Source organism: Bombus pascuorum, chromosome 17 (genome assembly GCF_905332965.1).
Source record: "Bombus pascuorum chromosome 17, iyBomPasc1.1, whole genome shotgun sequence".
Taxonomy (NCBI): Eukaryota; Metazoa; Arthropoda; class Insecta; order Hymenoptera; family Apidae; genus Bombus; species Bombus pascuorum.
This window is the reverse complement of record NC_083504.1, coordinates 1,353,908-1,366,482: the sequence shown is the minus strand read 5'-3', so window position 1 is coordinate 1,366,482 and position 12,575 is coordinate 1,353,908. Positions and strand designations below refer to the sequence as shown.

At 26.7% G+C, this 12,575-nt stretch overlaps 4 protein-coding genes across 10 annotated transcripts; 1 reads left to right on the top strand and 3 right to left on the bottom strand.

Moving 5' to 3' along the window:
- Nucleotides 1-224: 224 nt before the first annotated feature.
- On the bottom strand, nt 225-1,941 carry LOC132915508 (SAP domain-containing ribonucleoprotein). Of its 2 annotated transcripts, none has more exons than XM_060975379.1 (7): nt 1,718-1,941; nt 1,359-1,455; nt 1,213-1,274; nt 908-1,141; nt 700-828; nt 553-624; nt 225-455 (listed from the first exon to the last, which is right to left on the bottom strand). In XM_060975379.1, the coding sequence occupies exons 1-7, from the start codon at nt 1,766-1,768 to the stop codon at nt 354-356; spliced, it is 747 nt and encodes a 248-aa protein (XP_060831362.1). In that variant the 5' UTR covers nt 1,769-1,941; the 3' UTR covers nt 225-353. The 2 variants fall into 2 exon arrangements, with proteins under 2 accessions (XP_060831362.1, XP_060831363.1); XM_060975380.1 differs by having other exon boundaries at nt 1,362-1,455; nt 1,718-1,939.
- An 819-nt stretch (nt 1,942-2,760) lies between these two features.
- LOC132915515 (ubiquitin-fold modifier-conjugating enzyme 1) lies at nt 2,761-3,885 on the top strand. Its single transcript, XM_060975392.1, has 4 exons — nt 2,761-3,028; nt 3,198-3,329; nt 3,420-3,587; nt 3,672-3,885. Exons 1-4 carry the CDS (start codon nt 2,906-2,908, stop codon nt 3,759-3,761), a joined length of 513 nt encoding a protein of 170 aa, XP_060831375.1. The 5' UTR covers nt 2,761-2,905; the 3' UTR covers nt 3,762-3,885.
- LOC132915497 (arginine-hydroxylase NDUFAF5, mitochondrial) lies at nt 3,859-5,412 on the bottom strand. The gene is made up of 3 exons (XM_060975362.1): nt 4,528-5,412; nt 4,281-4,465; nt 3,859-4,205 (listed from the first exon to the last, which is right to left on the bottom strand). Exons 1-3 carry the CDS (start codon nt 5,100-5,102, stop codon nt 3,919-3,921), a joined length of 1,047 nt encoding a protein of 348 aa, XP_060831345.1. The 5' UTR covers nt 5,103-5,412; the 3' UTR covers nt 3,859-3,918.
- Nucleotides 5,413-6,289: 877 nt separating this feature from the next.
- On the bottom strand, nt 6,290-11,276 carry LOC132915463 (tyrosine-protein phosphatase corkscrew). Of its 6 annotated transcripts, none has more exons than XM_060975277.1 (12): nt 11,004-11,276; nt 10,333-10,455; nt 10,062-10,215; nt 9,746-9,908; nt 9,528-9,640; nt 9,181-9,449; nt 9,032-9,111; nt 8,764-8,946; nt 8,520-8,696; nt 8,221-8,437; nt 8,012-8,163; nt 6,290-7,924 (listed from the first exon to the last, which is right to left on the bottom strand). In XM_060975277.1, the coding sequence occupies exons 2-12, from the start codon at nt 10,394-10,396 to the stop codon at nt 7,760-7,762; spliced, it is 1,737 nt and encodes a 578-aa protein (XP_060831260.1). In that variant the 5' UTR covers nt 10,397-10,455; nt 11,004-11,276; the 3' UTR covers nt 6,290-7,759. The 6 variants fall into 6 exon arrangements, with proteins under 6 accessions (XP_060831260.1, XP_060831257.1, XP_060831262.1 ...); XM_060975274.1 differs by having other exon boundaries at nt 10,062-10,256; nt 11,004-11,274; XM_060975279.1 differs by lacking the exon at nt 11,004-11,276 and adding an exon at nt 10,885-10,997.
- Between the last annotated feature and the right edge of the window lie 1,299 nt (nt 11,277-12,575).

Here is a 12,575-nt window from a genome sequence, read left to right as displayed (position 1 = left end):
ACAATAATACTGCAATATTTCATATAATCTCTATTTCATACAATGCCCTGAAATATATATATACACACACGCGCGCGCGCGCGCGCACAATTTATGTATATGTATATATATACATATATTTTGTTCTTTTTATAATTCTTTTAATTGAATAGAAATATAAGTATAAAGTGCATGTGTGTAATTTTCGTACAGTTCTTAAAAAAAATAAAATATTACTCCAAAAATCTTTTTGTCATGCATTTTATAACAAATACAATGAATCTTTATTTTGTATACAATAGTCTTATTAGAAGTAAGAAAACTTAATGTAAAATTTGCAATCTAAATTGCTATTTGGTATATAACACTGAATATCATTTAACAATTTTAACTTTATTATAAAATACTTTCTTATTTGTAGGTTTCACTTCGCCAAATCTGACTTTTCTTTTCTCTATTCTGGCTTCTAATTCAGCCTAAAATAAAATGCAATTATAACAGAATTATAAAATATGTAATAGAATTAGTATTTACATTTAATATAGTAAACTTTTTATTAACCTTATTAATTACCTTTTCCATTAAACTAGAGACAGATGTACCAAACCTTTCTGCTCGCTTCTTTAGAACTTCGTAAGTTGTATGCTGCAAATGCACACAATAGATAATATTAGAAAACAAACAAAAATATTAAACTTGTAGTTGGGTAAATATATATACCACAGGTGTTTTTACAGATGCAGCTGACTTATTATTTTGATTATTAATACTGAATCTTGCAGATCTAGCTTCTTTCTTAGCAGCTTCTGATAATGGTAATCCAAATTTTTTAGCTCTCATTTCTAATCTCTATTAATAAGAAAAATTTATTAGCATTTTATATTTGATCTCTATAATTCTGCAAGATATAGTAAAAAGAAAATATTACCTCTTTGATACCAAGCTCTGATAATTTAATTATCTTTTTTTCTGGTGGTGCAGTCTCAATAGTTTTTGTATCAATTTCAATCTTTTCTGTTTGTTCGATCTTAATTTCTTCAATTACTGGTTTTCGATTTAGAACTATCTTTTTAGCACTTACATTACTTTCAGTAGACAATTTTCTTTTTTCACTACCTTCTTGTGAGTCAGGCTTATTCGATAACTCTTCTATTTCTTCATCCTATTTAAACAGATATATTGTTAATGTCATATTAAAATCAAATAATATACAAAACATATTTTTTTAATTACACCAAGAACTGCATCTTCATCTAAAATTTCCTCTGTAGTCTCATCTAAAGATAGTGCAGAATCTAAACATTCAATGAAAACATTATTTTATCAATAGGTAGTTCTCACAAAACAAAACAGTTCAAAAGTCATTCGAAAGCATATACCACCATGAATTGCTAATTGAAGCCTTTCAACCAATTCATTCTTATTGCCAGTAGTAGGTAGTCCTCTTTGTTTTAACTCAATTTTCAGATCTGCAACCTGTTCAATAATATTCATCTATAATTATATATAATTCCCTTTAATAATCTTAAGATCTATATAAATTTTTTATATTCAACAAATATAATATATTATAATTTTTAAATATTAATAAAGCGAAATTGTATCTGTCCAAAACAATTATACAAGTTAAACAAATTAATGTAAAAAAGATTATTTTACATCACATAAAAAATTTTTCCTAATTTTAAGGTTAGCTTCCCGGGTGTAGACACGTATCAGCAAGATACATTTGGATTACCTTCATTTTTGAAAGTTCTGTAAGTCCTTTCTCATAAGATGAATCAGCCATGGTGCATCAGTATTATTTTCTTTCAATTGATATCCCTTTTCGAATTCTGATTAACATGACACAATTTATCATACAATACTTTCAACAGCCCAGGAGGCAAATCAAATTGAAGTGCATGCAACACAAAAAATTTTAATGTCACTACCTTCGCGAATATGAATAGTATGTTGTGAACGGGTGTAGTTTTGTGGCTCCCTCTAGTGTGAATATCTTATATGATAATAGTGTAACTTCTAGCGCTGCGAATTTAACTGTACAACAGCTTAGCCAAGCAAACAAGTTTATTAATTAAATGTCAAAATTATTTATCAGTAACAACTGCAATCACTCTCAAATTTTGTATTTACTTTCACTGCCATAAGAAGAAACATTGCCAAGACATAAATTGCTTGTTTTCTAATACTATAAACGCCAATCAAATTAATGTTTATTAGCATTAATTAATAAAAATTTGTCTTACTGGATAACAAATAAATCGTAGATTGTCATGTAAATCTGAGCAGATGAATGGACCACTCTGCGACCTGAAAAAAAGGGAATCGTTAAAATCGTTGCACCTTTAGAGCTGTCACACTGAGCTCAGAGTCTAAATAAATTTCATTAAAGCGCAAATCTTTGTTAAAGTAGTCTATCTATTATAAATATTTAGTTTTAAATAGAAATTATTGTTCAAGTTAATCTTTCTCGTTGTATATTTCTTCATTTAAATGTCGAGTTAGTTTTTCGAATTGTTTGAAATTGTAACGCGAGTAGAGTGCTTCAGCACTCCACGGGCTGCAACCGCGTGACTAACGTTTACTAATTACTAGTAGATATTATCTCTTAACTTATCGAGTTTTCTTTCTAACGAATAAAAATGAATATAATATATAATGAAATTAAAATATTTACTTTGAAAAAGATATATCTTTTTAAACTTCTTCTAACGTATGTTTATTTATAACTAAATTTTTCAAATATCCCTATCTGTCTTTCTATATATGAATTATTTCGATATATCGATTACTCTTAGTCGCACTGTCGCACTTTCTACACAATGTAAAAGAAATGCAACGCTTGAATTATAACACGTTTATCATTTCTATATCTACATAGAAGTCATAGCTATAGACCTGTGTTGTAGTAATAATAATTAAGATGGTAGATGAGTCTACAAAGAAGACATTAAGTAATATTCCATTATTACAAACAAAAGCTGGGCCTAGGGATAAAGAATTATGGGTGCAGAGATTGAAAGAAGAATACCAAGCTTTAATTAAAGTATGTTCTATTTTTAATATTTAGTTTACCATATGGTTATTTAAAATCCCAAAAAGGAAAACTTAAAATTGTTTTTATTATACTAATTGTACTTAAATATGCAAATTGAGCATAATAAATTTCCAATGTACTTAGTATTGATTTCAAGAATTTCTTATTTATTTTTTAGTATGTGAAAAATAATAAAGAATCTGACAATGATTGGTTTCGTCTGGAATCAAATAAAGAGGGTACAAAATGGTTTGGTAAATGTTGGTATATACATAACTTTTCAAAATATGAATTTGAAATTGAATTTGATGTAAGTAATTTTTCTTTTTTGTATATTTATTAAATGTATGAACTCCACTAAGCTTTTTCATTTTCGGATAAAATATAATTTTTTATTCAGATACCTGTTACATACCCTATAACAGCACCTGAAATTGCTTTACCAGAATTAGATGGTAAAACAGCAAAAATGTACAGAGGTGGAAAGATTTGTCTTACAGATCATTTTAAACCCTTATGGGCACGTAACGTACCAAAATTTGGAATTGCACATGCCATGGCACTAGGAGTAAGTTTGTTATATTTATAAATAAGTCCTTACAAATCATCAATTTTGTTATTACATATATTTAAAAATTTCTTATATTTTTAGCTTGGACCTTGGTTAGCAGTTGAAATTCCTGATCTTATAGAAAAAGGTGCTATAGCTCATAAAGATAAAATTGATGAACATAAATCGTAACTTTAAAAGAAAATAATATAAATGAAAATATGTTAATTATGAGATGAATTACTGATTAACTTATTTTAATAAGTTATAAAAATATTTCTATAATAAATACATTGAATTTTGTATTTAATACAAATATCTACAGTTCTTCATATACTACGTAAAACGATTATTTATCTTCATCTATTTTGACACTTTTTGTTTCTTTTACAATTTCGTCTAATTTATATAAATTTTTAAGTGATACCTCCCCACTACCTCTTTCTAAGGGTTTTGGTTGTGATGGATCTGGCTTCCAACCTAATAGATAAATTACTTGAAATGTGGCAGGTACATATGGAGTACCATCTTCTTTAATTTTTCCATATAGTTCTTTATATATTGATGCAGCAGCAAGAACAGTGTCTTTATTTAAACGTAATTTTCGGTTTTTTATTGCATTATTCTCTGCCATTCCTGTAAAATTATGTAAACAATTAAACAAACTTCAAATAGAATACAAATAAGAATTATAAAGATTTTAAATATCACCTTTTAAATCCCACATTAATTCAAACATGCTTGGATATCCAATAACAATTTCATCCACATCAATGGTTAACATAGTAAAATTAGCTCTTGTCAATAAACCTCCAATATCTCTAATATCTGCAAATGGAGAAATATGTGCTGAAATTCCACCATCTCTTTCTAATTCTGCCAATTGTAAGGAACTTCTGTAAAAACAAAAACGTAAACTTGTAGATTTAACATATGCTTAATTTATCCTTAAAATTACCTTAATTCAAATAACGTTTCTCCTCCAAACAAAGCTCCTATAAAGACTCCATCATTTTTTAAACTTTTATTAATATTCCTGAAACATCCTGGTAAATCATTTATCCAGTGCAGACTTAATGAACTCACTACTAAATCTAAACTATTTGGTTCAACTGAAAAATTTTCTTCGTCTTTAGTTATCCGTGATACTTTAACGCCTTCAGTGATTTCTGCTTGATGTACAAAACTAGTTGACATGTCAACTAAGATTAATTCTTCCACACATTCTGCCAAAATGTGTTTTGATACATAACCACGACCGCATCCTAAATCAAGTGCTTTTTTGAAATTTCTTTTTATATCAAATATTCTATCTGCAAGTCTATAGCCTACTTCATCTTTGATGTAATCATACAGTTTTACATCAACAGATTGTGCAGCACGTTCTCTCTGTAGCAGCTTTGTATTTCTATCAAAAATATACATTACACTGTCTGTCGGTAACGCATATTTTATTGCACTATAACTTATGTTACGAATACATCGAATATTAGATGTAAATGGGGTCAAACACCGCTCGAGCAAAACATGCATTTTTCACCATTGAAAATTCTCGTACGTATTTTATCTGAATTATTTATTATTGAAATTATATTGTTGAAATATTATTATCAGTAGTAATACGTATATCATATATGCTTTCACAATATTTTATAAACATACTTTTTTGCTTTCGATGATTTTAATATGTGTTGTACAAGCTTGTATAATATAACCTATTCTATGTAGTTCTAATTTATGTAGTAATCTATATAGTTTTAATTTTATTAAGTCTAATCTTAGTAAAATTTTTACTACATAATTTTAACTTACAAGTTTTATAAGATATAAACAGATTGAAAATATTCCACATTTTCTTCCTGTATTAGATTATGTATTGTATTAATAATGAAATAAAAAAGAAATTCTATTTAATTACAATTACCATTTTATTCCAAAATATAAGAACATTAAAAAACTATAAAGTTAGTTCGTAATATTTTTTAGAATTAATTAAAATTTAATTTTTTGACAACATTTTATTCTTACATTATATTCTTACTATGAAAAAACCTTTAAACTGCAATGAAACATGTTTCACAAAGAACAATTTTTTAAATGTAGTAGTTTCTTGTTTCTTCTTTTGTCACATTTAAACATCATTTTATATACTTAATAGTAAGTTTATTATACGTTTATTTAACATTATATAATGTACACTTGTCTGTTATTATTCATAAGAACCCAAATTATTTACATTTAACATAACTCTCTGATATTTATTACATTGCAATTTAAACTATGCGTAATTATTAGAATCTTTTCAATTCAATATTAATATAATATTTATATGATGCCTTAAATACAGAATTTTATAACATAAACTCTTTAATGCCATAGTTAGTATCACATACAGTATGTCTTTGATAGCAATAAGATACAATAATATTTAGAAGTATAGTATATAACATTTCTCCAAAACCAAGGTACATTAAATAAAATAAAAATTAATAAAAAATACAACTGTTTCCTTTTTGAAAACATACATAACAAAAAATTATAGAACTATTGTTATTTAAATAAGTATAAAAATGATTATATATTATTGTTATACAAATATAAACAAATATAACACTTGAAATTATAACATACTAGATAAATAAAACTTTATTGTAAATAAACAAATTAATATTTAAATCTTGAAATTTTATAAAATATGTGAAAAGAATTTAGTACAGATCTCAAATTTTTTAAATATATATTTAATGAAGTAGTTATTATTGATTTGGTTTTGGAATAATGTAACAATATACTTTTAAGAATATCAGATTTGTGACTCAATTTGTAAGGCAGGACTCACTCAGATGCATACTTCACCAGCACTGCTCTAATGCAAACATATATATTTCAAGTATTAGAAACAAATACAAAAAATATATAAAATAGGCATTAATAATATTTTGAAGCACATATAATTTAATATATATGTTATGTACGTTTTTATAAAAATTTTAGGAGATACATACAAACTATAAGCATTATAGTAAATTTGCTGTAACAAAACTTCTACTTTTTATATAGTCCTACCTAATTTTCAGAATGAAGATAATGAAATTCATGTCAGAATGATAAAAATGATAAAATTTGTGCGCAGATGATTAAAAAAAATTTTAACAAATATGTGTTAAAGTATAAAAATTTTAGCTTTGATTTTCATATTTATCATCTCCATCTCATTTAATATTAATATTTAATATAAAACTTTTTTACATTTGATGAATAAAGTTCGATACTAATATTTATGATATAATTAAGTACACCGAAATATTAAAAGTAACAAATGTGAATTGTAAGAAAAAAAGAATCACCATATTATTTATTGTACATGAAACTGAATGTATCACATCTATGCGCGTTCTGCCTTGTAATATGATAAAATTTATAAAGAATAAAGATTTCTCATTTGTGATCTTTGAAAAAATATTAAAAAGAAAATTCTATATAAAAAAGTCAGTCCTAAATATTACTAGATAATTTGTACAGTTATATAATCACAATAAAAACAATTATTAATATGTTTTGAGGCACAATATATAATACTACACCTGAAACTTAGAAAAATGTTCAAATTTTCGTTGTATATTCGTAGAAATATTGAAATTTTAAGGAAGGATTTGATAATATATTTTATAGAAGATAAGTAGCATGAAAAATGATAACTATAACTAGATAAATCTGTTATCTAATTAATAGTTGATGAAATATAGATAGCGAAATAATATGAAAAGCAATTATATACTTTGATTACACTTAACATAATTACTATTGAGACTTTGTATTCTAAGCTTTTTTTATAATTCATTACTACGATTAAGTTGCAAAAAATATTATTTTTCTCTAATGTAATGTTCTAATATGTTGTCGATTACTTTTAAGTAATCAACAATTCAAGTGCAAAGTGGTGATATTATAATTTCTACATATCGTTTACGTTCATGTGCATACGCACTAATTAAATACATGTATCGTATGTAAATTCATTATGATAACATATGTTTTGAAAATATTTGGAATAATCAATTAATTTGAAAATTAAACTTTTATAGAGTATGTTACGATAATATCGAAAGCTCAAAACCACATATGGTAAGAGTAACAAAGCCTCTTCTTTGCTTTTTAAAAATCTCGTTATTTGATGACATTAATTTTAATTACTTTGGCCTCAAACTATTAATAGGAGTGGGTAATGCAAAATGTGTTGACGTTGAAAGAGTTGTTGTAGTACATGTGGGGACCGGAATATCGCCTATAGTCGTAGTATTTGTTTCGCTTTTATATCGGATATTAGTATATTCTCGACCTAAATGAAGAGATTTCTGTAAAAACAATAATAGATACAATATAAATCGATGTATAGAAGCTGAGAAAATATAATCAATTAGTTTAATAATAATTATAATTACTTGTTCTGCTTGCATCCGTTGAGATACAGTTTCAATATAGTGTAATACAGCCAGATAAACAAACTTATATTGCGCTTCTGTTTGAACCATTCCTGACCTTTGTGAACGTACTCTTTGAATTGTTCTCTGAATATCAATTTCACAATCCAATCCTACAAATATAATATATAGAAAATCTTGGACAATTAGTGAAATAAAAATTTTATTACCATGACGCTTGATTTGATCAAGAATCATGTCGATAACAATAAATGTCCCGGTTCTACCAATTCCAGCGCTACAATGAACAAGAATTGGCCCTATGCTTGATGCAGTTTGACCGCTTGAAGCAAGAGAAGCAGCAATTGATTCTTGTCTCGCATTAACATCGTGAAGAAAGTTCAACACACATCCGGGATCTGACGGAACACCATGATCAGGCCATGCCTAAAATGTTAATATAATGCAATCAATTTATTTTTTTTTAATGTGTGAGCATTTCATAAATAATAATAGCTATAATAGGTACTTGAAAATGATAATGGTAAATCCGTCTGGATTCTGTGAAACCGGATCTATTTCCGTGTAATAAGAATTCTCGTAATGTATAATCTGCTGTTGAAGTACGAGATAAAGCACGCACTTTCCATTCACCTCCATATTCGGTAACTTCACCTTCCTCTGGCCAATATCGAGCACATTTATTCTAAAAAAAATATACATATTTTCAAAATAAAATTTCAATTAAGAATGAATAGTTTTAAATAGCATACCTTTCCTCTTTCCATTTCTTTCGTTGTCATAACTATCACTCGTGTATTTTCTTGATATACCATATGCCAGAAATCTTGAATTGTATTTAGAAGGCAACCTTGTGTTGCAATATAACATTTATTAAATGAACCACCATCACCACACGTATTAATTCCACTAGCTTGTCCATCTCCTTCTTCGTTCTATAAATATATATACATATGCACTCACATATAAAAATATATTTTAATATTTATATAAAATACTACAAATATTAAATAAATTTACCCTAATATAGTTAGCATTAATATAGTCAGATCCAGGAATATTTGGATCAACATCCTTCAAACGTACTCTTGTATGATCAACTATAAAACAGTTATTAAAGTTTATGTACAAACACAATTAAATTAAAAAAAGAAAGAAAAAGATCATACATGGTAAGATGTTTTTATATCGATTTTTCGCTCGATTTTCAGAACGTAATCCTTCTTTCCTGGAAAATAAATGACGACATTCTAACTGTTGCAACGACTCAAATTCTTCCCAAAACCCGGCTTTTCCTTTACCACGTCCTGCTCCACCTTCGTTGCTACCTGTGGCACCATTCCACAACCATCCATTTGAACAACCATTTTCTTTATGTAACTGTCTTACTCTACTTTCAATACCACTGGCATTTATACGAGTAGCATTGAAAGGTTGTCTAGAAAATAATAAATATATTATGACAATATATATATATTCTATCATATATATAGAAATTAATAAGTTTTTATATTACCGTAAATGGACAACACTTCCACTTGTTTCAACCATTGGATTGCGTTTATAATGTTCTATCAGATCACTTAAGCTATCAAACTTATCACCTCCTCCAACATCATATTTATTATCCTGCAATATACATTATTACAGATAATGAAATGTTAAAGATTTGATATTTATAAAAATATTAAATATAATAAAGATATGCAGTAAAAAATACAAAATGTAATTAACCTGAGATCGTATTATAACATGTGTAACACGATCATCTGTACGAACAGATAATACAAAGTCACCAGGTTTACTTTGGGATTCACGAACCAGAAAAGATCCATTTTTACCTCGCTCCAGCATTAAACGTTCTGCTTCTTTAGCTGATAAATGGCCATGGAACCACCTTTACCCATATTTTACTATTAACACATACCATGCTATATGCGTGCATTTGAAGTAACAATAACAAGAAAATATTCCAATACATAACAAACTTTGCTGTAATGTTTATTATGCAAGATATTATGTATATATTCTGTTTTTATTGTACAAATACCTTTCAGTTGTTGGATCTGCACAATTCAATGGATATTTCAATTCAATAATTTCTCCATTTTTTTCACGCAGTTGTCCTCCATTTTCCATATAAAATTGTACAAGTTCTGATAATGTTGCAAACTTTTCACCACCGTAAAGATCGTAAAAATCCCCTGTATTTTGTATTTTAATATGAGTCACTTCACCATTCCGTCTAAGAATAACATAAAGATATCAAATGTCTTATAACTATATGAACAGATAATCTATGTGATATATTATGTACATACCTAACAGATAATGTAAAGTCACCAGGATTAGATGAACTTGGACGTGCCAAAAATGAACTATCATAACCCCGTTCCATTAATAAACGTTCTGCTTCTAAACCCGATATATTCGGATGAAACCATCTGCAATAAAAATGTTTATATTTCTGTAAGATAAAAACCTTTTTCCAAAAAATTATAATAAGCAGAATTTTTATTTCAAAACAATATATTGTAAGCTTAATTTAATTTTAAAAACCTATAATCTATCCAAATTACTTCTTGTTATATCTGATATTTTATAGATCTATTCTAATATATTCAACCTTTATTCGTTATTTATTATTAATAACGGTGACATAAACGAATAATGATGCCACAATAATATGATTAAGCACGCTATATGTAAATAATTGGAAAGTTTCATTTTATAATGACAAAATATAGGACATAAAATAACTATACAGAGTATAAATATGTGTAATCAATGTATACATAAAACGAAATTATTGTATCCATTTTTGGACATGAAGAATTCAACGATGTTAATTAATTTAAGTGCGCATAATTTACCTCTGAATCTATTTAGCTAATCTACAGTTAGCACCAAAAAATAAGTAGGCTTGTTCACAGATCGTTTGTGAATTATGATAATTATATATTTTTTATGCAAGTATAAAAACGTGCCTCACCTGCGAGATGCCATGTCGTGATTCCAACTATGACCAGCTGGTAATTAATAATTCATAACGCTTCATCGATGTTCGTACTTATAATATGTAATTATAATTAGTTTCAACTTAATCTTAATGCTAACTATACATCGCTACAATCTTTGACATATTCACTTCACATAAAAACAAAAAAATACTGAAATCACTAAAAGATTCTGCCATCGATCCGCAGTATTTAGAACGGATACTTGCAAAGCAAAGCTAATGGTTGTACTTAATGTCGATTTCATAAAATTTCTTATGTTATAAACAAATAACTTTATTTTTAATAATAATATATGCCGTTTAACTGTATTTTTAAATTATGTTTTTATAATTGCAAGTTAAGAAACTGAATCAATTTATAATTCCCTACGTATGATAATATGCCAGTTATTAAATTAATTTTTTAATATTGTTGTCTGACTTGGGGAATTTCATTTTCTATTGTTGCCCATAAAGTGCTAAAGCACTCTGCACATATTTAGGAGTTTTGGATTAAACAAAGTTGATGATTAACGAATGGTTTAAGAAAAACACAGAAGGAAACACAAACTTAAATCAATTAAGCTTCAAATAGATAACTATATTTTAATCAACTAATTACAGATTGAGAAATTTTTAATCTATTATGATTTTCACGTTTTTAGAATAGCGTTCGGACGTCGCGATTAGCTTTATAATTCTGTCTTTTCTATCATTGTTCAATCTATTTATGTTTTGGGATTTTACCTAACAAACGCAATTCGTTTATGGTCCAATAAGAAAAATTGTTATTGGCTAATATCAATAACAATTGTTCCCATTGGAATTTATCATATAATAGAGTGAGGATTTATGTCCTGGCAATGTTCTTTTCCATGATAACTTCTATGATAACTAACTAGACAAATATACAAATTGGAGAGTGATTATAATTATCACTGATAAATAATTTGACAGTTAATCAATATCTGCTTAGATAAATTCTCTCTGTTCGTTGCTCCGGCTACGGTACCTTACAATTTGAATTTGGCGCGAGTTAGTTCACGCAGTGTTCAGTAGAGGGAATACACGACAATATAAATTCAATAATGATATTCTTAACTTTAAACATTAGTATATTTAGTAAATACTTTCTGTATTTATAAAAGAAATTCTGTAGTACCGCTATATGTCATATATTAATAATCTAATAATATAAAGAATTTAATTTCATATACATTACATTACTCCTAGCGTTTCATATACGAATTTTAACAGTTTTATATAAAAATGACTAATTATTTCAGACAATATTAATATAAAACATATGTTATTTAATAAATAACTAATAATTTATTATAAGACTAGATTCACAGATAGATAGAATTATACAGATATAATAATAGATATGATAGAAATATATAATAATACCTATCTCATTTAAAAATAATTACATGGTATAACTATTATGTAATTTAGAAAAGAAATACCAATATCAAATTATCTTCACAATGTAATAAAAAGATCAAAGTAATTTAAAATACAATAAGAACATTGGTTTTTAATCAAAGTTAGAGACTATATAGT